The sequence below is a fragment of the Neoarius graeffei genome, chromosome 24 (assembly GCF_027579695.1).
Source record: "Neoarius graeffei isolate fNeoGra1 chromosome 24, fNeoGra1.pri, whole genome shotgun sequence".
Classification (NCBI taxonomy): domain Eukaryota; kingdom Metazoa; phylum Chordata; class Actinopteri; order Siluriformes; family Ariidae; genus Neoarius; species Neoarius graeffei.
In genome coordinates this window covers 44,301,038-44,328,670 of record NC_083592.1, presented here as the reverse complement: position 1 = coordinate 44,328,670, position 27,633 = coordinate 44,301,038, and the positions used below count along the sequence as shown (strand labels likewise).

Sequence of the window (27,633 nt, the reverse complement as noted above, 5' to 3'; positions counted from 1 at the left end):
TTGAGCTCTGCTCCTACCATGACCTCTACCTCACCAACACCTTCTTCTCCACCAAGCCTCACCACAGGGTGTCCTGGAGGCACCCCAGGTCCCATCACTGGCACCAATTGGACTTCATCATCACCAGAAGATCCCTACTGAACCACGTGCTCGTCACACGCAGCTACCACAGTGCCGACTGCAACACCGACCACTCCCTGGTTGTCAGCAAGGTACGTCTTCGCCCCAGATGAATCCACCGCTCCAAGCAGAAGGGTCATCCCTGTATCAATACAGCTAGGACATCAATGCCTGAACTGCGTGAGCGCTTCGCCAGAGTCACCAATGGTGCCCTCGAGGATTGCCCCACTGACAGTGCCACATCGCGGTGGAACTACATCCGCAACACTGTGTACCGGTCTGCCACGGACACCTTCGGGAAGAGAGAGAGGAAGAATGAGGACTGGTTCGAGGCAGGGATTGTCGAGATGGAGCCTGCCATTGCTGCCAAGCGAGCCGCTCTCCTTGCTTACAATAGAGAGCCCTCAGCGAAGACACTTGCTGCTTTACGCACAGCCCAAAGCAACGCCCAGTGGACTGCCAGGAGATGCTCCAACCAGTACTGGCTGAAGTTGTGAAGGGTCATCCCTGTATCAATACAGCTAGGACATCAATGCCTGAACTGCATGAGCGCTTCGCCAGAGTCACCGACGGTGCCCTCGAGGATTGCCCCACCGACAGTGCCACATCGCGGTGGAACTACATCCGCAACACTGTGTACCGGTCTGCCACAGACACCTTCGGGAAGAGAGAGAGGAAGAATGAGGACTGGTTCGAGGCAGGGATTGTCGAGATGGAGCCTGCCATTGCCGCCAAGCGAGCCACTCTCCTTGCTTACAATAGAGAGCCCTCAGCGAAGACACTTGCTGCTTTACGCACAGCCCAAAGCAACACCCAGTGGACTGCCAGGAGATGCTCCAACCAGTACTGGCTGAAGTTGTGCCAGGACATCCAGGTATCGGCAGACCTTGGCAATGTCCGAGCCATGTATGATGGCATGAAGAAAGCTTTCAGCCCAAGCATCATCAAGACTGCTTCCCTCAAATCTGCCTCTGGGCAAGTCATTACTGACCGCAGCAAACAGATGGAGAGGTGGGCGGAGCAGTACCAGGAGCTCTACTCCAGGGAGAACACCGTCACACACACAGCCATCGAAGAGACCACCTCACTGTCCATCATGGAAGAGCTGGACACCCCACCCACCCTCGTGGAGCTCAGCAAGGCCATCGACTCGCTAGCCTGTGGTAAAGCTCCAGGTAGCGATGGCATCCCGCCTGAAGTCATCAAAGCCGGCAAGGAAAGCTCCCTCTTGGGCCACCTACACGAGCTTCTGCTACAGTGCTGGGAGGAAGGGACAGTACCCCAGGACATGTGTGATGCCAAGATCACCCACCAGCCGATTGATCTGGCACGTTTTAATTGTGTGACAGTAATGACGTAAATAACAGCGCGATGGAGTAGTGTCCGAAAGTGTTTTTTCATTTTGCCAATGAGCTCACTATATAGTCCTCTATATAGTAATTCCCTATATAGTGAGTAGGGAGTAGTGAACGAGTAAGTGGTTTCGAACACAGGGACAGACTTCCAATTTTATTATTATTTTTTAAAAATATAACAATTAATGAATTTAAGGCCACATGGCCCTAAATTCTCTGCTATTTTTTCCTGCTTCACCATGACCCAATTCAAGATACTACGTTATGCATCATGTGGTGGACTTTCCCCGTATGAGCAAGGCACTGTGGGATACAAATTTGAAACACGAGAGAAAAATGGAGGACGCGAGTGTGCGAATGAAACGTGGAAGACCGACTACAGTGATGGAAAGCGAGAAGAAAAGACGTTATGTTGTGAAGGGAAGGAAAGAAAACGCAGGACCAAACTAATAAATATCGGCGATCAGCGAAGACGGTGGGATGATCAAAGGTAAACTTACGCATGCACACATGCACTTCCTCCGTTTGCTTGACTGCACAAACTGGGTGATCTCATGCACATTATTTGCTATGGAATCCCCTCAAATTAGATAATGTTCCCAGTCACAGAATGGCTTGATATTTTGTGAGATATTCCAGAAATAAACAAACATCATTATGACCAAGTTTCAGAGAGAACTAAATTTTATTGATTTTATTAAATTGAAAGGCAGTCTTCCTTTAAGCTTAGCATTCGCCCTGGTACTGGTAATTACATCTATGGCCATGTTCTCTCCAGATAGAGACTGATCAAGAGTGGTAGAGATTGATCAAGAGTGCTTTTAGTTCTCTGAAAGGGTTCTACATGGAACCTATTCTGAAGAAAAAAGAAACCCTCTTAGAATGACAATAAAGAACCCTTTTATGAGACTGAACTGCTGTCTTGAGACTTCAGACATATGAATAAAACATTCTTTTTCTTTTTTTACACAAAGAATACGAACATTGTTTTAAAAAAGGTTCCACCTAGTACCTTTTATATCTACATCAGAAACAATTGTTTAGCTTGGCCTATTTTTATTTCTCGGCCCTTTTGTCTTGTTAAATAAGCTTTTCATGAGTAGTGGTACTTATTATATATTTATAGTCAATTCAGAAGTGCTTTATCATCATAAATACTTTGTTTTGACCTTTGATACAAAGAATCTTTACAGTGACCTAAAAAAAACCCTCAACAAAAGCTTCGAAGAACCCCTTTGACTAAGATTGGAATGATTTTTCTTTTTTGTATTGAGAATTCTGTTTTGAGCAAATGAGAATAATTTGATAAGTAATTTGAGAATCATTTTGCCAAAATTGCTTGTTTTTCCCCCTCTTTAAATTGGCCTAGTGATATTACGGCCTATAACTCATCTCATGTCATCTCATTATCTCTAGCTGCTTTATCCTGTCCTACAGGGTCGCAGGCAAGCTGGAGCCTATCCCAGCTGACTACGGGCGAAAGGCGGGGTACACCCTGGACAAGTTGCCAGGTCATCACAGGGCTGACACATAGACACAGACAACCATTCACACTCACACCTACGGTCAATTTAGAGTCACCAGTTAACCTAACCTGCATGTATTTGGACTGTGGGGGAAACCGGAGCACCCGGAGGAAACCCACGCGGACAACATGCAAACTCCGCACAGAAAGGCCCTTGCCGGCCACGGGGCTCGAACCCGGACCTTCTTGCTGTGAGGCGACAGCGCTAACCACTACACCACCGTGCCGCCACTGCCTATAACTGATTTTCATTTCTTTTACTTAAATTGTTGAATGAAATCTGGATTTATTAAAGCAATCTCTTCATTTCAGGAAAAATAAAACTGCAAACTGAACAAATGTAATTCTATTGCAATTTTTAAAAAAATTTAAACATCTCATTTATAAAACCCATCCATTATCCGTAGCCGCTTATCCTGTGAAGGGTCGCAGGCAAGCTGGAGTCTATCCCAGCTGACTATGGGCGAGAGGCAGGGTACACTCTGGACAAGTCACCAAATCATCACAGGGCTGACACATATGGCCCTTTTCCACTACCCTTTTTCAGCTCACTTCAGCTCGCTTCAGCTCACTTCAGCCCGACACGGCTCGCGTTTCAACTACCTCAGAGCAGCACGACTCAGCTCGCTTCAGCCCTGCTCAGCTCCCAAAACTCGCACGGTTTTGGAGTGGGGCTGAAGCGAGCCAAACCGAGCCGAGTGGGGCTAGAAGCGTGAGGAGACACTCCCCTGTGCACTGATTGGTGAGGAGGAGTGTCCTCACACGCCCACATACGCCCCGCGAGCACGCTGGGATCTGTAAACACCGTAAACCCGGAAGAAGAATAATTACGAATTACGAGAATTTCTGAAGCCTTATGCGCCTCGCCTCATCTATACGCTCTTGCCAGTATCTGTTGGCGTTGTCGGTGACAACAAGCCACAGCACCAAGACCAGCAACACTAACGACTCCATGTCCTCCATGTTTATTGTTTACTATCCGGGTCATGAGACTACCGCTTAAAAGGTCACTGATGTCACTCTTTGCGCCGCCTAACGACATCACGTGGCGTCCACCCACTTTCGCTAACTCCACCCAATGTGTCCACCCACTTCCAGCCAGTACGGTTCAGCGCGGTTGTAGTCAAAATGCAACTCCAACAGCCCCACTCAGCTCGACTCAGCCCAACTCAGCATGGCACGGCTCAGCCCAACTCACCCGCGTTGGTAGTGGAAAAGCGGCACTAGACACAGACAACCATTCACACTCACATTCACACCTACGGTCAATTTAGAGCCACCAGTTAACCTAACCTGCATGTCTTTGGACTGTGGAGGAAACCCACACAGACACGGGGAGAACATGCAAACTCCACACAGAAAGGCCCCTGTTGGCCACTGGGCTCGAACCCAGAACCTTCTTGCTGTGAGGCGACAGTGCTAACCACTACACCACCGTGCCGCCTCATTCATAAATTTTAATAACAATTTTAATACACAGGTATAACATCTGCTCTGTCAACTTGTAAAACACATTTAGCCAGTATTTTGTTATAGAAATAATAGAAATTATTTACAGTGTACTGTTTGTTAGAGCTATTTCTGCAATAATGGTTGTGTTTGCTGTATCTCTGCTTAAAGTGTCATTAAAAAAAGCTAAACTGAATTGAAGATTCTAGTCAGCTTCTTCCTACTCAACTTAATCTCCAATCTAATCTCAGTCCACTTAATCTCTATCCACTACATTGTAGACTATTTATTCTGAGACACTACCAGCTGCCTCAATACACTTTACAGCCAGGGGTTAAATTTGGGGTTGGCTCAAGAGAGCTGAGCTCCTCCATCTTTGGTTTATTTGAACAGCATGTGCAGCTTGGCTCCTATACTATAATTTGATGGAAATGTAAATCAAAGCGGGCGGCACGGTGGTGTAGTGGTTAGCGCTGTCACCTCACAGCAAGAAGGTCCGGGTTTGAGCCCCGTGGCCGATGAGGGCCTTTCTGTGCGGAGTTTGCATGTTCTCCCCGTGTATTCTGGTTTGACCTCTTGCTTTATCCAACCTCTTTTTTGTTGTAGCCTCTTCAACTTCCATTTTTCTTTTCTTATTTTTTTTTAGAAGTGCAAGCTGATCTAGGTATAATGTTAGTTGTAACTGGAAATTTTTGCTGCCCTTCTCTGCCATTCTTGTGCGACTAGCTTGCTAGCTTTAGCAATATGTTTGCCTAGCATTGTGGAAGACTCCGGTCACATACAATGAGTGCACAGGCAGAGTATGGGAAGGTATGCAGGTAGGAAGGCCATCCAATCATTTCATGCAGACCGAATGAAATGACTGGATGGGCTTTTTACAGACCTGCACCTGCCACAGATGATGGACTTCTTTTTCTTTTTATTGTTTTGGAGCATTTGATTTATTCACTGTTATCGGGATATAAAGAGAATTTCAAGAAAACTGACAAAATATGCTTCTAAAATAAATTGTCCACCAGATGCCAAAAAGGATCATCACACCAAATACTGACTTTGTTTCATTTATTATAGTTTATTACTTTACAGCATTTTTTAATGTAGACACATTTAATTTAATAATTTTTGAAGGCGGGCGGCACGGTGGTGTAGTGGTTAGCGCTGTCGCCTCACAGCAAGAAGGTCCAGGTTCGAGCCCCGTGGCCGGCGAGGGCCTTTCTGTGTGGAGTTTGCATGTTCTCCCCGTGTCCGCGTGGGTTTCCTCCGGGTGCTCGGGTTTCCCCCACAGTCCAAAGACATGCAGGTTAGGTTAACTGGTGACTCTAAATTGACCGTAGGTGTGAATGTGAGTGTGAATGGTTGTCTGTGTCTATGTGTCAGCCCTGTGATGACCTGGCGACTTGTCCAGGGTGTACCCTGCCTTTCACCCATAGTCAGCTGGGATAGGCTCCAGCTTGCCTGCGACCCTGTAGAACAGGATAAAGCAGCTAGAGATGATGAGATGAGATGTAAATCAAAGCAGCACATAATAATAATAAATTTTGAAAGTATCTGTCACACCTTCACATGCTTAATCTTGTGCACAGAGCATACTGGGTGCACCTCAAAGACTAATTACCAGCACCTGTTGCTGATTTGGAGCACAATCAGCGCACGCCTAAAAGGACGCTAAGAACTCATACACATTGTGAAGTATTAACCCAGTTTTGTGTCTCTGTCACATTTGTTCCTTGCCATGTTTGGTACTCTGTTTTACCTGTTCTACAGGGTCGCAGGCAAGCTGGAGCCTATCCCAGCTGACTCCGGGCGAAAGGCGGGGTACACCCTGGACAAGTCGCCAGGTCATCACAGGGCTGACACATAGACACAGACAACCATTCACACTCACACCTACGGTCAATTTAGAGTCACCAGTTAACCTAACCTGCATGTCTTTGGACTGTGGGGGAAACCGGAGCACCCGGAGGAAACCCATGCGGACACGGGGAGAACATGCAAACTCCACACAGAAAGGCCCTCGCTGGCCACGGGGCTCGAACCCGGACCTTCTTGCTGTGAGGCGATAGCACTAACCACTACACTACCGTGCCACCCCGACTCTGGTTTACGTTCTGGATTTATGACTCTGTTTACTGTTTGTTTTGTTTTACTTTTGTTTCTTTTACTTTTCTTTTCTCTGACCTTGCCTCACATTTGTAAATAGCTCACGACCCTAAAAATAAACATTTTCTCTGCGATTACGTCCATTTCTACACCGCATTCCTGACAGTATCCAACCGAAAAATCCTTCCTCCAACCCTTCCCCCAAAGCCACTTGTTCAAAACACATGAACATGCACTGCCTGACCACTGCTAGAGGATGAATCCAGGAAATAGGGACTAGCTAGCTATGCTGGCTACATAGTTTAGGAAAATCACAAGTTCCTCCAAAAAACAAAGCAGACTTGTCCAGCACAAATTCAACAACCATGGTGTCACATTTCAGGCCCTTCAACTCCCTCAGTTGTTGCCGTACCGAATGAAAAGCCATACCGATGTTCATTCTGGTTTGACCTCTTGCTTTATCCAACCTCTTTTTTGTTGTAGCCTCTTCAACTTCCATTTTTCTTTTCTTATTTTTTTTTAGAAGTGCAAGCTGATCTAGGTATAATGTTAGTTGTAACTGGAAATTTTTGCTGCCCTTCTCTGCCATTCTTGTGCGACTAGCTCGCTAGCTTTAGCAATATGTTTGCCTAGCATTGTGGAAGACTCCGGTCACATACAATGAGTGCACAGGCAGAGTATGGGAAGGTATGCAGGTAGGAAGGCCATCCAATCATTTCATGCAGACCGAATGAAATGACTGGATGGGCTTTTTACAGACCTGCACCTGCCACAGATGATGGACTTCTTTTTCTTTTTATTGTTTTGGAGCATTTGATTTATTCACTGTTATCGGGATATAAAGAGAATTTCAAGAAAACTAACAAAATACGCTTCTAAAATAAATTGGCCACCAGATGCCAAAAAGGATCATCACACCAAATACTGACTTTGTTTCATTTATTATAGTTTATTACTTTACAGTATTTTTTAATGTAGACACATTTAATTTAATAATTTTTGAAGGCATCTTTGCGCTACAGCATTTCTAAGCCTAAGACTTTTGCACACTACTGTAAATCAGTGTTGTAGTCGAGTCACTAAACCTCGAGTCCGAGTCCAGTCTTGAGTCCCCAGTATTCAAGTCCGAGTCAAGTCCAAATCATCAAAAAAAAAATTCGAGTCGAGTCCGAGTTGAGTCCAACACTCCAACCATACCATTTGATAGTGGCCGTTTTAGCACCATTAACATTAGTTTGTTCCTGAACATGACGTATGAACAGGTGAATGTGCTTCTCTTTGCCAGGGAGTCCGAAGTATTCTGTCAGAGATGGTTGGGAGATGGATGTAAGTGCAGAAGGTGTGTTTATTAATACAAGTGAAGACACGTAAACAATCCAGAACGGCAGGCAAAATCGTAAAACAGTAAAACAGGCAGTAGGTCGAGTGAGGCACAAATAGGCTATTGTAGACGATGCAGAACCAAAGACGAGAAACAGGAAATCAGGGATCACGAAACCAAACAAGGAAATAAGGCTCGGTAATGTGTCAGCAATGCAACTCAATACTTCGCAAAGTAAGTGCATTTTCACAGTTTTATTTTGGCGCGCTGATTGCGCCTTAATCCTGTGCAGGTGCGAGTCATTTATGGCACACATGAGAGTCTGCTTGGTGCACGCACTGTCCGGAGCGCGTCCGAGAGTCTATCTGATGCACGCACCAAGGCACGCAGGTGTGACACTCTTACATGAAATTGGCACAAAATTAAAGTAGATATAAAAATCTTATGCTAAATTATTATGGTATGTTACCAAAAAAATGAAGAAAAAAATCCAAGTCCTCGTCTCCATTTTCCGAGTCCTAATGCAGTTAATGCACGATTCCGAGTCCAAGTCCGAGTCATCAGTGCTCAAGTCCGAGTCGAGTCACGAGTCCTTAAAATTAGGGCACGAGTCAGACTCGAGTACTACAAGCCTGCTGTAAATCATACCAATCAGCAATACAATCACACCTTCATACTTGTGCTCCCTCGATTACACAGCACACCAGCAAATTATTCTGCACTGAATATCTGGATGATCAATGTGCTGAAGGTGATTAAAATGAAGCCTATAAGAAATGCTAATGTATCATGAGATCGAATTATTTGTCTTACCTTCCAAACAAGAAAACACAGCTCTTGAGATATACAAGTCAACTCCTAACATTCATCTGCTCAAAGAGTTGATTCCTTCCTATAAAGAATATAGTTGGCAAACCAAATAATTCTACTCCTGTGCCATATCTTATAGTGGGGCGGTTTAGCTCGAATATTCAAAAGGATTGTGCATTTTGTGATACAAGCATCAAATTTGGCACAAATGTACATTGATATATGGCGAACATTTTCAGATATTGAGCCACTCGGAATTCTCCCTTCATGTCCGCCATATTAGAATTCAAAATGGCTGTTGTTTGAAATCTACATTTTCGATTATCTTTGGGTCTAATGCTGCTATTGACTCGATTCTGGTGTCTAAATGTATGGTTTGGGGGCAAGGAATCCAATGGTAACAATCTGCATCGCATATTTTGTACCAATGAGCCGCCATATTGGATTTCAAAATGGCCGTTGTTTGAAATCTACATTTTCGATTATCTTTGGGTCTAATGCTGCTATTGACTCGATTCTGGTGTCCAAATGTATGTTTTGGGAGGAAAGGAATCCGATGGTTACAATCTGCATTGTGTATCTTTATAAATTAGCCAACATATTGGATTTCAAAATGGCCGCCATTTGAATTCTACATGTGCGATTACCTCTGGGTCAAATATTTTTATAGTACATGACAATATTTGCTGGTATGCATTTTTCAAAATGACATACTTTATTACAGTACTCTACTTAATTCATGAGAGATGAATATTCATCATCATGTATTTTTGACAAGACAACATTTTACTCAAAGTCTGTGAAGTAAAAATTGTTTTGACAAGTTTGAGTTATTGATTAGATTCTGTGTTGTTCTAGGTTTGATATGGAACCCGAAGGAGTTCCAACAGTTAAGCAATAGGCTAATTATCCTAAAGTAGGTGAAGGTGACGGGCAGCACGGTGGTGTAGTGGTTAGCACTGTCACCTCACAGCAAGAAGGTCCTGGGTTCGAGCCCAGCGGCCGACGAGGGCCTTTCTGTGTGGAGTTTGCATGTTCTCCTCATGTCTACATGGGTTTCCTCCGGGTGCTCCAGTTTCCCCCACAGTCCAAAGGCATGCAGGTTAGGCTAACTGGTGACTCTAAATTGACTGTAGGTGTGAATGTGAGTGTGAATGGTTGTCTGTGTCTATGTGTCAGCCCTGTGATGACCTGGCAACTTGTCCAGGGTGTACCCCGCCTTTCGCCCGTAGTCAGCTGGGATAGGCTCCAGCTTGCCTGTGACCCTGTTGGAGAGGATAAGTGGCTACAGATAATGGATGGATGGATGGATGGATGGAAGGGTGAAGGTGACTGCATTGTCAAGCAGGAGAAGGTGTGTGTTCCTGAAAGTTTAACTGGAACAACTAGATAATGCTGATGAACAAGAATGAGCATCTATTCCGTCCTCTGCCTCTTGGTTACTTACTCAGTCACTGACTTTTGGTGGATGACTTCCTCATGATTGTACCAAATTCTTTCCTTTTTTTAAAATGATGGATTTAATATTGCTCTGTGGGTGCTCCAAGTTTGGGATATTTTTTTAATAACCAAACCCTAATTGACACTTTTTCAGAACCTTGTCCTGCATGTGTTTTCATAGGTTATTGGTTTTCATGATGCTGTTTGCTTAAGTATGCTCTCTAATAAACCCCGGAGCTTTCTACAATCAAATGAATGAATGAATGAATTTATTTATTTCGAACATGTATAAAAATGTATGTAACTATTTGTACATACAAAAGAAAGAAAATGAAAAAAGTGACAAAAAAAAGAATAAATAAAATAACATAAAGAGCTAATACATTACAATACACCGCACATTGTTCGAAAAATCACTGCCTTTAGAATAGAAATCAAACTTTCACCTGATTTAACCATAACTAATTTAGGGGTTTTACACCAATGGAGGGTGAATAGTTGACAAATTAATTTTTTTATTTGTAAATAATTTTGCAAACTATACTGATCAATCCATTTCTCAATAATATGGGCTATTTTGTGTAGAGACATGACATACAGCTCTGGGAAAAAAAAAGAAATAAGAGACCACTTAAATATTTTCTTAAATCAGCATCTCTGTGTACGGCAGCCATTTCATTCCAGTGTCTGTGCTGGGATTCCAACACATCTCATTTTACTTAATGAGGTATTGATTAGGTCATCACCTGCACCAAATATTATTTAATGAGGAAAAGTATAAAATCCACTGATGTGGTCATCACTATCCTCTTGCAATAGGACCAGTCTGGATGGCAAACACAGTGCTAGTATTACCTTAAATTTAATTGGAATATAAAAATATCTATTCTTCATGTAACAGTCCACAGAATGGAAACAACAGGGAAGTGAAGTTTAGGTCAGATAAGCGCAAATGTAGATTTCAAATGGCGGCCATTTTGAATTCCAATATGGCGGACATGAAGAGAGAATTCCGAGTGGCTCAATATCTGAAAATGTTCGCCATATGTCAATGTACATTTGTGCCAAATTTGGTGCTTGTATCACAAAATGCACAATAGGTTAGCTATGCTGCCCCACTATTAGTGTTCTTTTACATAGAGGTAAAATTATCACCAAAACAAACGTCATTTTGCGTGCTTTTTTAAAAATTCTGAAATAAACACATTTATAAATCTGCCACGCTGAAAATGTCATTGAGCGACAATGCAAATTGTTCTTGAACGCTCACATCTTGCTGCAAATTTGGTTAATGCTAATTATTCTATCCACATTCAGTGGATATGAGCAATTGCACGCTCTGATTGGCTACTCTACTACTAGGCTATCAGCTCATATACCGTGAGTAGAGAAAAACAAAATGGCGGAGCGTGTTGCTGAACCAAACGAGGATGAAATAAAAACTCTACTTGAAAACAAAACCCCCAAAATACAAAAAAAGTAATAAAATATGGAATAAAAGTATTTGATGGTAAGAACGTATCTTTTTTTATTTTTCAAGAATTATTATTATTATTATTATTACATTTTTTCACAAATTGCTCCTGTCATTTTGCTGGTTTGTTTACATTCTAAGCAAAAATGAGTTGGTTGGACATTTTGTATAAATTTTTATTTAAGGAATTTGCAAAAAATAAAAATGCTCGGTTTCTCAAAATCCAGTGAATGTGGATAGAATATAACAGTTATTCCACTCAATCTCATCGTACATGGCTTATAGCCAACTTGGTGCTACGTGCCTTGTCAGCTATCTGCTCATGTACGACTTGATTTTGTGGAATAACTTAATTGTTTATCATCAGCAACCCAAACAGAATACAGGATGGGGAAATACAGTTGTTACTCTTTCCCTGAGAAACACTTCTACACCTTTTCAGTACATTCCCCCAGATTTTTAACATATCCAGACTTTCTATATTCTAGATTATTTTTTAAATGAAAAGTCATTGTAAAACGAAATGCCTTTGGAAGGATGTGTCAGTAAAGAAAATAAGGAAATGTCAACACAAAGACAATATACTGTATTTAGAGGGTAGTGTCTTGGTCAATTTTCCAAAATATTTCAGAATTTTCATATTTTTCCAGACTTTCCAGATGTGCACATACATGCTGATATAAAAGGGTTAATCCCTCAGTTTTGTGTTCTGTAGATTCTTAAGAATCCAATATTGGTATCCCACTGGGAGACTGTATTCTCATTTGTTATATAGATTTCTCAAGCACTTTGCAGTTTATCTTCAAACCGATCTTTGATACAGCCACAAAAGCACCACTCTTGCTATACGGGGTGCTGGGTGTGTCTCTATTTTTGCATTTCTGGCTTTCAGCCAACTTCCTATTTGCTTGCATTGCTGGTGTATTTGCAGACTCAGGATTATCTGGTTAATAAATGGACGTGCTGTCGCCCACAGTTTACTCCCAGGGTGGCATGAGAATGTAACAGGACCTGCATCTATCCCTGTGTGTTGAAAGCTATTAATAGCCTTAGCCAGAGGAGGCTAGATAACAGTTGTGACAACACCATACAACACCAACTTATCCCTGATAACAGTGCTCAGTAGATCACTGATTATAACAAATTCCTGATACAGGGCTTTAAATAAGAGGCTAAATACAGCTTCAGGTTATATTTCCACTAAAGAAGGTTGTGGATTTTCCTGTGTAAGGTTAGCTGAGCTGAAACCAAATCAATCTCATTTTCTTCAGTTTAAACTTGTGACTTTAGAGAGATAGTCATGGATAATATTGGGAAAAGACACTTCAAGGTGATTTTGACCAACACTGATTTAATACATAGAGTAGGTAGTACAAAATAAATGAATAAATATATGGAATATACTCAGAAATATTTGCTTGGTCGACTTAGAATGTAACTACCACTAGCAAACTGCTTTCTGCACATATTAAAACTGCATGGCTCCACAGTAAAAGAGTCCAGGTGCTAAACTGGCCTGCCTGCAGTCCAGACCTGTCTTCCATTTAAAACATTTAGCGCATTATGAAGCGCAAAATATGACAAATGAGACCCCAAACTGTTGAGCAACTGAAATTGTATATCAGGCAAGAATGGGACAACATTTCTCTTTTAAAACTACAGCAACTGGTCTCAGTTCCCAAACGTTTACAGAGTGTTGTTAAAAGTAGACTTGATGCAACACAATAGTAAACATGCCAACTTTTTTTAAACGTATTGCTGACATCAAATTCAAAGTGAGCATATATTTTTCAAAAAACAAAACAATTTCTTAGTTTCAACATTTGATATGTTGTCTTTGTACTATTTTCAATGAAATATAGGGTTTCCATGATTTGCAAATCTTCACATTCTGTTTTTATTTACTTTTTTGGAACTGGGGATGTGTGTGTATATATATATATATATATATATATATATATATATATATATATGTGTATATTTTGTGTGTATATATATATATATATATATATATATATATATATATATATATATAAATTCTGTCACTGCATAACATCTCATCTCATCTCATCTCATTATTTCTAGCCGCTTTATCCTTCTACAGGGTCGCAGGCAAGCTGGAGCCTATCCCAGCTGACTACGGGCGAAAGGCGGGGTACACCCTGGACAAGTCGCCAGGTCATCACAGGGCTGACACATAGACACAGACAACCATTCACACTCACGGTCAATTTAGAGTCACCAGTTAACCTAACCTGCATGTCTTTGGACTGTGGGGGAAACCGGAGCACCCGGAGGAAACCCACGTGGACACGGGGAGAACATGCAAACTCCGCACAGAAAGGCCCTCGCCGGCCACGGGGCTCGAACCCGGACCTTCTTGCTGTGAGGCGACAGCGCTAACCACTACACCACCATGCCGCCCACCACTGCATAACATTTCTAATTAAATTTAAAAACAAAAAAAACAACAACAACAACAACAACAAAACCCCCCAAAACCAGAGCACTGTAGTATGCTGTCTGCATGTCTATTAACATTACTGTGACATTCACTACCTGTTCACCATTTCTGGCAGCTTTATGTACACCATTACACACCTCGCACTACACTTCCCAGCATGCACCTCTCTACTCCCCAGCACCTAAGTATTAATCATGGACACCTGTTCACAATCACAGTTACTCTACTTAAGGACTCTGCACACACACATCGTAAAGTACTGATCTTGCACATGCTTTTCATACCAAGACATCTGGTTTTCTTTCCAGTTTCCAAATATTTGACCTGTTTTGATTATGGCTCTGTATTTTAGATTTAGTCTGTGATATCCTGTTTGTGCTTCAGTTTACCTCTGCCTGTTTTAACCATGATTCTGCTTCCTGTTTTGGATTTGATTGCTCTCATTAAAGCCACCTCTAACTGCACATGCATCCCCTCGTCTCATGCTTGGTTCTCGTGACAGTTAATGAAAAATTAGAGAAACATCCAATGCTGCGAACAGAGACGGAAATTCTTAGTCATTATTCCACCAACAAAAATTCATATGACTGTTGTGATAGTAAAAGATACAGAGATGAAGTTAAGTTTTAGGTTGAGGTGGGATTAGTGTTCTTAACTTTTCTTACAACTTTTTTATGAAATCCAAATCCAAGAATATCTAACCAGACAGCCACAATGGAGATGATCAAAGTCCTTCTTGTGCCAGGGCCTGGTATTCCCAGGCAACCTCCAGTCCCTGTATTAACCAGGCGCTTAAGGTCCATTGGGTGACACAGATCTCCATTTCTATAGCCTTCGGCCTCTCGCCTATCACATATCTAGGGTTAGAGTGGGGGGCTGGTCCTCTGGTAACCACGAGGGTTTGACTCCCTACTCACATCTGTATTGTGGCATGCCTCGCCAGATGGCAGTAGGTACCATTTTTATGATGGTCTTTGGTATGAACTGACCACAAGTAGAATTCTTGATCTCTTGGTTGAGAGGTGGACACGCCAACTACTAGGTCAGTTCGCGGTGTCAATGGAGATGGTAGTTTGAGGAAAATAATCCATGATGGGGTTGTGGGATATGGCCCTGTAACAAGACTTACTATTACCAACTTACTATTGAAGTTGATTATTTTCTTATAACATCATGTCCCAAAGTGTTTTACATCTTTTATACCAAGGCAATTATATTATATAATGAATTAAATAATGATACATATATATGATATATTTATCCATTTGTAATTACATTTAATGTGGTGAAACATGTCAGTTCCTGTTATCATTATTGGATTCAAAGTAGAGTGAAGAAATATCTACGTGGCACCACGTTAAAAGCTTTAATCTGATATATGTGTTTTTGGAACACAAAAGATCTTTCATGGCTGCCAACAGACATGCCAAATGCTCTGCTAAAAATCTGACAGTGTGGGAATAGGACCCATAATGTCAATGAGGGCACAACAAACAACATATTTCAGAAGCTTCGCTTGCAGTAGGGCATGTTTGTACAGTTGACACGCCTTCGGTATAAAATTTCTGTCCCTGCCACCTGTCCCTGCCAGAGTACACAGAGGCCTTAATTCAAGACAAGCCAGAGAATCAGGGGAATGTGGAATTATGTCAATAGCGAAGACTGTTCATGAAAAAGGCATTCAGTTGGCATTCAATCTTGCCAAGCTCACTTGATAATCAGGTAACGCAAACAGGATAGTGAGTCCAAAAACATCACGCACATCTCCCATCAATCACATGACGCACAAAGCAACATATAATCTGCTTCATTAGGCTTTGGAAACAAAGCTGCCCCTGTTTAATAAAAGACACATACCTTACCGTTCAGTTTAATACCAAATGACAATGCAGCAAATTAACTGTAACACTGTAAATGAGTTTCAGCATGATTCAGTCACAAACATTAATCATTCATCCATGTTGATCCTAAGAGACTCAAAAATCAATAATATTAATGGACTTATTTTGAATATTTAATCCATGATATTCGACAACTGAAGCAGAAATGAGGATGAATTAACATAGAAATGATAATGTTTGTAGCCCTGTGATGACCTGGCGACTTGTCCAGGGTGTACCCCGCCTCTCGCCCATAGTCAGATGGGATAGGCTCCAGCTTGCCTGCGACCCTGTAGAACAGGATAAGTGGCTACAGATAATGGATGGATGGGTGGATAATAATGTTTATATACAGTAAAGTTCAAAATTCTTCGGCACCCTATTGTTTTTCATACAAACTTTGTAAACTATTTTATCCCTGTGTCCGAAATCGCTCACTTGTTCACGACTCCCTACTCACTATATAGGGAATTACTATTTAGAGGACTATATAGTGAGCTCATTGGCAAAATGAAAAAACACTTTCCGACACTAGTCCTTCGCACTGTTATTTACGTCATTACTGTTGCACAATTAAAACGTGCCAGATCAGTCAGCTGGTGGGTTTTCAAAATAATAAATACATGCGTGTATTTTTGTGATAAATACAGATTATACTGAGCGTATTTCCCACATTAATAAATACAAAGTACCTGCATCTTTCAGTTTTTTTAAAATCAAGGCTGAATACTTTCTTCTTTGCCGCTGCCTTTTATTAAATCAAATTTGAGACTTTTAATTTGATTTCTTTCAGTGTGACCGCAATGCATGATGGGATATATTGTTTTGGTTAGTGACCATCGGTTGTACACTACTTTTCATGATGCATTGTGGGATACTTTGAGTGCACTATATAGGGTGTAAATAATCCTCACTAAGGTTTCGGACAGCACTACAAAATGGCGTCCCCACTATATAGTGCCCTATATAGTGAGTAGGGAGCGATTTCGGACACAGGGTATGACTTCTACATTATCGAGTCAGTACAAAAATATTTTAGAGTTCCAAATGTTCATTCTCCAACACAAAGTTAAATGTTGAAGGAAAAAAAATGTTTGTATCTGAGCAGCGTATTACACAAGAGAGCACTTTTCAGATTAAAAAAGAAAACATAATGAAGGCTACTGGGTTTTGGGGCAAAATGAAGAAGAGAGTGTGAGAGTCAAAGTGTCCAGAAGAACTGTGGCTGGTTCTGTAAGATGCTCAATAAAACCTACAGCTCATTTCCTTATCAAACTGCACTCATTGTACCTGAGACTACTATTTTTTTTTTAAAGCAAAGGGTCATCTTGCACCAAATATTGACTTCGTTTCATTTATTATGGCTTACTGCTTATAACATTTTTTAAAAATGTTGAAACATTTCATTTCATTATTTTTAAAGCCATTTTTGGTCTACAGCATTTCTTTACATGCGCCTAAGACTTTTGCACAGCACTGTATACTCAGTACGTTTATAAAGAGGCAAATTCTGTTATTATTTTGCTATTCAAATACAACCACGATTCCAAAAAAGTTGGGACAAAGTACAAATTGTAAATAAAAATGGAATGCAATGATGTGGAAGTTTCAAAATTCCATATTTTATTCAGAATAGAACATAGATGACATATCAAATGTTTAAACTGAGAAAATGTATCATTTAAAGAGAAAAATTAGGTGATTTTAAATTTCATGACAACACCACATCTCAAAAAAGTTGGGACAAGGCCATGTTTACCACTGTGAGACATCCCCTTTTCTCTTTACAACAGTCTGTAAATGTCTGGGGACCGAGGAGACAAGTTGCTCAAGTTTAGGGATAGGAATGTTAACCCATTCTTGTCTAATGTAGGATTCTAGTTGCTCAACTGTCTTAGGTCTTTTTTGTCGTATCTTCCGTTTTATGATGCGCCAAATGTTTTCTCTGGGTGAAAGATCTGGACTGCAGGCTGGCCAGTTCAGTACCCGGACCCTTCTTCTACGCAGCCATGACGCTGTAATTGATGCAGTATGTGGTTTGGCATGGTCACGTTGGAAAATGCAAGGTCTTCCCTGAAAGAGATGTTGTCTGGATGGGAGCATATGTTGCTCTAGAACCTGGATATACCTTTCAGCATTGATGGCGTCTTTCCAGATGTGTAAGCTGCCCATGCCACATGCACTAATGCAACCCCATACCATCAGAGATGCAGGCTTCTGAACTGAGCGCTGATAACAACTTGGGTCGTCCTTCTCCTCTTTAGTCCGAATGACACGGCGTCCCTGATTTCCATAAAGAACTTCAAATTTTGATTCGTCTGACCACAGAACAGTTTTCCGCTTTGCCACAGTCCATTTTAAATGAGCCTTGGCCCAGAGAAGACGTCTGCGCTTCTGGATCATGTTTAGATACAGCTTCTTCTTTGAACTATAGAGTTTTAGCTGGCAACGGCGGATGGCATGGTGAATTGTGTTCACAGATAATGTTCTCTGGAAATATTCCTGAGCCCATTTTGTGATTTCCAATACAGAAGCATGCCTGTATGTGACGCAGTGCCGTCTAAGGGCCCGAAGATCACGGGCACCCAGTATGGTTTTCCGGCCTTGACCCTTACGCACAGAGATTCTTCCAGATTCTCTGAATCTTTTGATGATATTATGCACTGTAGATGATGATATGTTCAAACTCTTTGCAATTTTACTCTGTCAAACTCCTTTCTGATATTGCTCCACTATTTGTTGGCGCAGAATTAGGGGGATTGGTGATCCTCTTCCCATCTTTAATTCTGAGAGCCGCTGCCACTCCAAGATGCTCTTTTATAACCAGTCATGTTAATGACCTATTGCCAATTGACCTAATGAGTTGCAATTTGGTCTCCAGCTGTTCCTTTTTTGTACCTTTAACTTTTCAGCCTCTTATAGCCTCGTCCCAACTTTTTTGAGATGTGTTGCTGTCATGAAATTTCAAATGAGCCAATATTTGGCATGAAATTTCAAAATGTCTCACTTTCGACATTTGATATGTTGTCTATATTCTATTGTGAATACAATATCAGTTTTTGAGATTTGTAAATTATTGCATTCCATTTTTATTTACAATTTGTACTTTGTCCCAACTTTTTTGGAATCGGGGTTGTAAGAGCGAGCATCAGAAATCAGGATCATGGGTTATGATAAATCACAGTAATAGCCTCAAATGATTTGGAAGTGCTTTATAGCTTATATTTTGCTAAAAACAGCCGTAGGTAGAGACACTATACACAAAAGAGTTAATGAAATGGCTACAGCTGCCAAGTCAGAATGAACACTAATGTATAAATAGGTGACACAATCTAGGGTTGTCATGATACATTGATCTTTTTACTGATATCAAGTCTTATATTATCTCAAAACATTTTTACTTGATGGAAAATAAAAATAAAAAAAATTTCCACCTTAAACTGATTACACAATTTTGTATTTCTGTTCTTTTCTATGCTGATTATTTATAAGACTTAAAGGTAGGCTGACTTTCAGATTTTTCAAGTGTAGGTCATAAAAAGAATTTTCCCTGATACTCAGTTATTTTTGTTTAGTGGACCGAAAGCTACTGAATTCGAATCACAGACTTCCAATTTTATTAGCTTTTTTTTGTTTAAATAGAACAATTAATGAATTTAGGGCCACGTGGCCCTAAATTCCCCGCTATTATTTCTTGCTTCACTGTGACGCAATACAAGATACTATGTCATGGATCACGTGGTGGGCTTTCCCTGTTCGCGCAAGGCATTGTGGGATACAAATTTGAAACAGGAGAGAAAAATGGAGGACGCGAATGAAACGTGCAAGACCGACTACAGTAACAGAACGTGAGAAGAAAAGACGTTATTTTGCAAAGGAAAGGAAATGCAGAACCAAACTAATAAATATCGGCGGTCGGCGAGCACCTTGGTGTGATCAGCTGTTCGTTTAGCGACAGAATGATGTAACTGTCAGTGCACGGTCAAATGTATACCTGTAGAGGGCAGTAATGCAACACTGGATGCCAGCTGCTGTAAAATCCAAGAGAAGAAGAAGAAGATGCCTAAAGGTAAACATGCACATGCGCATACGGACTTCCTCTGTCTGCTTGACTGCGCAAAGTGAGCGATTTCATGTACACTATTTGCTTGGGAATCCCTTCAAATTAAATAACTTCCCAGCCACAGAATGACTTGTTTTTTTTTTTTTTTAGATATTACAGAAATAAACATGTATCACAATGACCAAATTTTAAAGGGAACTAAATTTCACCGGTTTTATGAAATCAAAAGGCCGTCTACGTTGAAGTTCGCATATGCTACTGAATAAAAATGTTTCAACTGTATGCTTTCGATATACTAAACAGCACCGATTCATAATTTAACATACTGTTATTCTTGGAAGTTAAGCACATTGAATTGTTTGCCATATCACTGTATTGATAAAATAATTTGATACTGTATGCAATACTAATCCACCGGATTAATCCTTTCTATAAACATGTGGAGACTCATAGAAGCTCGTATTTTGTCTTTCTGCATGACCTGATGTGAAAAGATCCGATCCACTCCCACATATTTATGGAATGGCATCACTAGACAGAGCGACTCCGAACTGCCTATCTCTCTTGGATTAGCCGGTGGTGAAACAAAAAGAGCGTAAGCCATAATAAAACCAAGCCCTGCATTCCAGTTGTCAGAGATTTTACCAAAGCACTTGTTTCTCACTCAAGTGCGCAACTTTCATGTTCTACAGATTTTTAAACAACACCTAAGGTAGACATCATTAAAGTATAACAGCCATGAAAAACAAGTAAAAGACAGCCTGCTGTAACGATTTTTGAGTCTCATTATTTATTTTTCCCAGGAATATAATGAAGGAACATGACTGCCACTTGCCATATCTATTAGCACTCTCTTGTTAAGCATTAACTAGTTAGGACTTGTTGAATTGAGATAATCAATTTGTAAGTAAAAATGGACTACTTAACAGTTATTCCACGAAATTGAGTCGTACATGAGCTGATAGCCGACGAGGCCCATAGCACCGAGTCTGCTATAAGCCATGTACAACGAGATCTCATCTCATTATCTGTAGCCGCTTTATCCTGTTCTACAGGGCCACAGGCAAGCTGGAGCCTATCCCAGCTGACTACGGGCGAAAGGCGGGGTACACCCTGGACAAGTCACCAGGTCATCACAGGGCTGACACATAGACACAGACAACCATTCACACTCACATTCACACCTACGGTCAATTTAGAGTCGCCAGTTAACCTAACCTGCATGTCTTTGGACTGTGGGGGAAACCGGAGCACCCGGAGGAAACCCACACGGACACGGGGAGAACATGCAAACTCTGCACAGAAAGGCCCTCGCCGGCCACGGGGCTCGAACCCGGACCTTCTTGCTGTGAGGCGACAGCGCTAACCACTACACCACCGTGCCACCTGTACAACGAGATTGAGTGGAATAACTGTTTTATTCTATCCACACTCACTGGATTTTGAGAAACAGAGCATTTTTATTTTTTGCAAATTCGATCAATAAAAACTTTGTACAAAACGTCAGACAAAATCATTTCCACTCAGACGGACTTCGTAAAAATCAATCGATGGCCGCGCGAATTGACTTTAGTGTTATTTTTTTGTACAAAGTGCCGTCTTGCTGTCGTGCCAAGGTATTGAATAGCTTTAGACATTTATTTAATTCTTCCTTGGACATTTCAGTTATGCAATTTTCAGACTTCTTTGAGGTTTTGAATCAGTCTAAAAAAATTCAACAAATTTTAATGCTTGAAGATGAAGAATGTAACCAAACCAGCGAAATGAGAGGAGCAATTTGTGAAAAATACTTTAAGAATAATAATAATTCTTGAAAATAAAAAAAAAGATATATTCTTTCCATCAAATACTTTCATTCCATATTTTGTTGCTTTTTTTGGTATTTTTTGGGGTTTTTGTTTTCGAGTAGAGTTTTTATTTCATCCTCGGTTGGTTCAGCAATACGCTCCACCATTTTGTTTCTCTCTACTTATGGTATATGAGCTGATATTCTAGTAGTAGAGCACGTGATTGCTAATATCCAGTGAATGTGGATAGAATAATAGACACATGAGCATACGTCATGTCCATCATGTTACAGCTGCAGTGTATACGTTTACAGATCTGATGTTGCAAGCAATTTCAGATACGAATTACACCAGAGATATTCTAATCCAGCCAAAGAAGGCCATTAGTATAAAGTGGTAGGAAAGATGCAGACAGGAGGCTAACGCTTTAATTGGTCAGGGATACAAAGCTATCATTAATGGATTAAGTATTGGGCTTCTCACTGCTCACCCCCGACCCGTTCACCTGAAGGAATTCGCAGGACTCTTTGTCTGAGTGCACTTACTAAATGCTCACAGATCCACGAGCGAGCCGTGCCCAACATGTGCTGAGCACCTTTCCAATGAGCATGTCCCAACTGATTCATGTAGCCATGTAAACTTTTATGATGCCTGTCCACAGGTTGTGTGTGAGATGTAAAGTAGAGGGCGAATCTGAATTCCAGTTTGACTGGTAATGCTGTGTAACTAAATCCCACTGACCTCATTCAGCCACTGAGTTATATTCTTTTTGCTTTTGTTACTGTTTTATTGCAACTGGAAACATATTACAGTCTTGAGCATGCTGTATGGAAGGAAATATGATGGGGTGGGATGTTATAGGAAAATCATCCATGATGGGGTGGTGTGATGCAACCGTGAAGTAAAGCTGAGTTACTCTTACTGTCCCAAAGTGAATTATTTTCCAATACCAGCACATCCCATCGTGTTTTATTCCTCTTATACCACAGCAATTTGACAAAAAAAAGACAATTTTTGAATTAATTAATAAATAAATATCATCCATCCATAACCACTTATCCTGTACAGGGTCGTGGGCAAGCTGGAGCCTATCCCAGCTGACTATGGGCGAGAGGCGGGGTACACCCTGGACAAGTCGCCAGGTCATCACAGGGCTGACACATAGACACAGACAACCATTCACACTCACATTCACACCTACGGTCAATTTAGAGCCACCAGTTAACCTAACCTGCATGTCTTTGGACTGTGGAGGAAACCGGAGCACCCGGAGGAAACCCACGCAGACACGGCAAGAACATGGAAACTCCATACAAAAAGGCCCTTGCTGGCCACTGGACTCGAACCCAGGACCTTCTTGCAGTGAGGCGACAGTGCTAACCATAACACTACCATGCCGCCCTAAATAAATATCATGCTTTTTTTTTAATCAATTTATAGTTGCATTTAATTTTTGTTCTTCCTTATGTCATTTATTCCATCACCTCGTGTCTTTCTTGAAATTAATATTAATTTAAAAAAAAACACACACAGCTTGTTATGTTACTGAAAGTACAAACTCCTCTGTCTTGAAGATATTCCCATGATGGGACTCCTTCCATAAAAGTTAAATAAATGTTTCATTCACCACATCAAATATTTCACACTTATTCCACGAAATTGAGTCGTACATGAGCTGATAGCCGACGAGGTGCATAGCACTGAGTTGGCTATAAGCCGTGTACAACGAGATTGAGTGAAATAATTGTTTTATTCTATCCACATTCACTGGATTTTGAGAAACGGAGCATTTTTATTTTAATTTTTTGCAAATTCAATAAATAAAAACTTTATTCAAAACGTCTGACAACATAATTTCTGCTTAGAATGTAAACAAACTGGCGAAATGACAGGAGCAATTTGTGAAAAATGTTGTTATAATAATAATAATAATATCTGTCACATTTGTTCCTTGCCATGTTTAGTACTCTGTTTTACCTGTTCTACAGGGTTGCAGGCAAGCTGGAGCCTAACCCAGCTGACTACGGGTGAAAGGCGGGGTACACCCTGGACAAGTCACCAGGTCATCACAGGGCTGACACATAGACACAGACAACCATTCACACTCACATTCACACCTACGGTCAATTTAGAGCCACCAGTTAACCTAACCTGCATGTCTTTGGACTGTGGGGGAAACCGGAGCACCCGGAGGAAACCCACGCGGACACGGGGAGAACATGCAAACTCCATACAAAAAGGCCCTCGCTGGCCACTGGACTTGAACCCAGGACCTTCTTGCAGTGAGGCGACAGTGCTAACCATAACACTACCATGCCGCCCTAAATAAATATCATGCTTTTTTTAAAATCAATTTATAGTTGCATTTAATTTTTGTTCTTCCTTATGTCATTTATTCCATCACCTCGTGTCTTTCTTGAAATTAATATTAATTAAAAAAAAAACCACACACACAGCTTGTTATGTTACTGAAAGTACAAACTCCTCTGTCCTGAAGATATTCCCATGATGGGACTCCTTCCATAAAAGTTAAATAAATGTTTCATTCACCACATCAAATATTTCACACTTATTCCACAAAATTGAGTCGTACATGAGCTGATAGCCGACGAGGTGCATAGCACTGAGTTGGCTATAAGCCGTGTACAACGAGATTGAGTGAAATAATTGTTTTATTCTATCCACATTCACTGGATTTTGAGAAACGGAGCATTTTTATTTTAATTTTTTGCAAATTCAATAAATAAAAACTTTATTCAAAACGTCTGACAACATAATTTCTGCTTAGAATGTAAACAAACTGGTGAAATGACAGGAGCAATTTGTGAAAAATGTTGTTATAATAATAATAATAATATCTGTCACATTTGTTCCTTGCCATGTTTAGTACTCTGTTTTACCTGTTCTACAGGGTTGCAGGCAAGCTGGAGCCTAACCCAGCTGACTACGGGCGAGAGGCGGGGTACACCCTGGACAAGTCGCCAGGTCATCACAGGGCTGACACATAGACACAGACAACCATTCACACTCACATTCACACCTACGGTCAATTTAGAGTCACCAGTTAACCTAACCTGCATGTCTTTGGACTGTGGGGGAAACCGGAGCACCCGGAGGAAACCCACGCGGACACGGGGAGAACATGCAAACTCCACACAGAAAGGCCCTCGCCGGCCACGGGGCTCGAACCCGGACCTTCTTGCTGTGAGGCGACAGCGCTAACCACTACACCACCGTGCCGCCCGAAAATTAATGTTTGCCGGGAAATCCAAATGCCAAGTTTTTTCAGAGACGGTCCAATTCACCTCAAATGCCTTGATTTCAACTGAATTTTTCTGGTATTGCGCAAGGTAAAAAAATTGCAGAGAATGCAGAATGTTACAGATATTTGACCCAAATTTAATATAAAATAGGAGAATTACATTGATCTTGCTCCTGAATTTACCCATGATATGCACTTTAACCTTCCTCTATATTGTTCTTTCACTCCTAGTTTGCCACCTTTCTCATATAATACGCCTTAAACGTCATCTATTTCCTCATAAAGTGTTTGAAGTTAATGCCCACTGAAGCAACTGTCTGAGGGGGAAAAAAAAAAACATTCTGACAATGTAGTAATTAATTTGGCCATAGCAACATAATAGCAGGATGTTATCCTCCAAGCCTGGCAAGGTCTTTCCTTCTGGGCCATTTTTACGTAATCTTAGTACAATTATAAACGCAGCAGTGGCAACTCATTGTGTCTGATAGCATCATGAGTGAGCCCTGAGACGCTAATGGCAACATTGTTTTATAGATCTCAGACCGAGGCTTAAGCAGGAAACACAGACTCGCTATCACAACATCATCCTTACAATCCTAGATTTTCACTGAAACAATTAACCTCGAGTATCTATTGTTCATTCTGCCTACAAGAATGTGCTGTTGCCACTTTTACGACTTTTTGTTTTAATACAGGATGGTAGGTCATAGTAGATAGCAAGGTATAAAAGTATCTTGTTATTTATGTAAACGAGACAACATTTTAGCCCAGAATATAATTAGGCAGTATTTTAGTGTGAGCCGAGAGACGTAGGTCCAGGTCTTACCTCTTTTCTGCATGAAACTGAAGAGATCATCGAGAAATTCTTTTCTTTTTACGTCATCATCGAGCTCGTACAACTGTAACAAATAGAACAAACAACATAAGGCTTTTTAATGAACATCACAGATGGGATAAAATAGTAAAAGGCCATGTTTCACTGTTTTGTTCATAATACAGTTGTTTTAAGTATATAGAGTTTTTCATATGATGGTTAATCGTGTGTACAGGGAATTTTTGTGCAAGAGAAAAAAAAAATCCTCCGTTGTAGGATTCTACATCGAACCTTCAAGAGATCTCCAGAAGCACAAACTGAAATAGACTTTGGGTACTTACATAAAGTAGGTGTGGCCTTAAATTTAAAGTGGGTGTGGCCTAACCAGAAAGATGTGGGTTTTTTTTAAATTGCATATGAACCTTAAAACTTTGCTCCCAAAAGCACTAGAAACTTTCAACAAAAATGTGAGCAGAATTATTATTTTTTTAATTTTGTGTATGAATTTCATGATTTCCAAACTGAATTAATTTTAGTTCCAGGTTCCAAGATGAGAAAATGTGGGAAATGCAGGTGAAAAATTATATAAGGTACAGTATACTTCAATAACATTGGCTGGCGTTGAGTGCTATATCAGATATATTCCATTCAGCTAGCATGATACTGAACAAATTGAAGATGAGTTCAATATCATGCTAGCTGAATGGAATATATCTGATATACCATGAAAAAAAGCCAGCCAATATTATTATTATTATTATTATTATTATTATTATTATACATACACATTCCTTTCGGGTGTTCAACACGTCTTTCTCTTTCAAAATTCTCTCAAAATCTTCTGCATTTAATAAAGCAAACCTGGTGGCCATGTTTGTTTACAAATTGTCACAGTCGCTCGCTAGCGTGGAAGTTTTACGTCTCCGACATGTGACGTCATGTTGTCTTGACAACCATGTAATATCGTAAACCGTATTCAACACTCATTCTCCATTGGGTAGAGTGACGTAATACATGTAGGATAAGCGATATGCTAACAATATTGCATGCTATCAAACCAAATGAATGAAACCCGCTAGAAGGGAATAGAACACGTTTTTATTCCATTGAAAAAGTGTCTTGTATGGATAATGATGTATTATTCTATCTACATTCACTGGATATGAGCAATTGTGTGCTCTGATTGGCTACTCTATTACTAGGCTATCAGCTCATATACCATGAGTAGAGAAAAACAAAATGGCAGAGCATGTTGCTGAACCAACCGAGGACGAAATAAAAACTCTACTCGAAAACAAAACCCGAAAAAATGTTTTTAAAAACACAGCAAAATATGGAATAAAAGTATTTGATGGTAAGAACATATCTTTTTTTTTTATTTTTCAAGAATTATTATTATTATAGCAGTTTTCACAAATTGCTACTGTTATTTCGCCGGTTTGTTTGCATTCTAAGTGGAAATGATTTTGTCGGACGTTTTGTATAAAGTTTTTATTTATCGAGTTTGCAAAAAAAAAAACCAATAAAAATGCTCTGTTTCTCAAAATCCAGTGAATGTGGATAGAATAAAAGTTATTCCACTCAATCTCGTCGTATACGGCTTATAGCTAACTCGGTGCTACGTGCCTCATTGGCTAGCAGCTCATGTACGACTCGATTTCGTGGAATAAGTGGGAAGTATATGGCTTTTATTAGATGTTGTCAGTTAACAATACAACATGTCAATGTAGTGTGTCATAATCTCATATTAAATTACTTGTACAAAACAC

General features: G+C 40.6%; 1 protein-coding gene across 2 annotated transcripts in view; it reads right to left on the bottom strand.

Moving 5' to 3' along the window:
• Positions 1-27,633, bottom strand: part of arid3c (AT rich interactive domain 3C (BRIGHT-like)) — a 135,511-nt gene that overhangs the window by 32,907 nt on the left and 74,971 nt on the right. For both annotated transcript variants that reach the window (XM_060907287.1, XM_060907288.1), the window contains one exon: positions 25,877-25,949. In XM_060907287.1, coding sequence (XP_060763270.1) covers positions 25,877-25,949 — 73 coding nt within the window. The remainder of the gene's footprint in view (positions 1-25,876; positions 25,950-27,633) is intronic.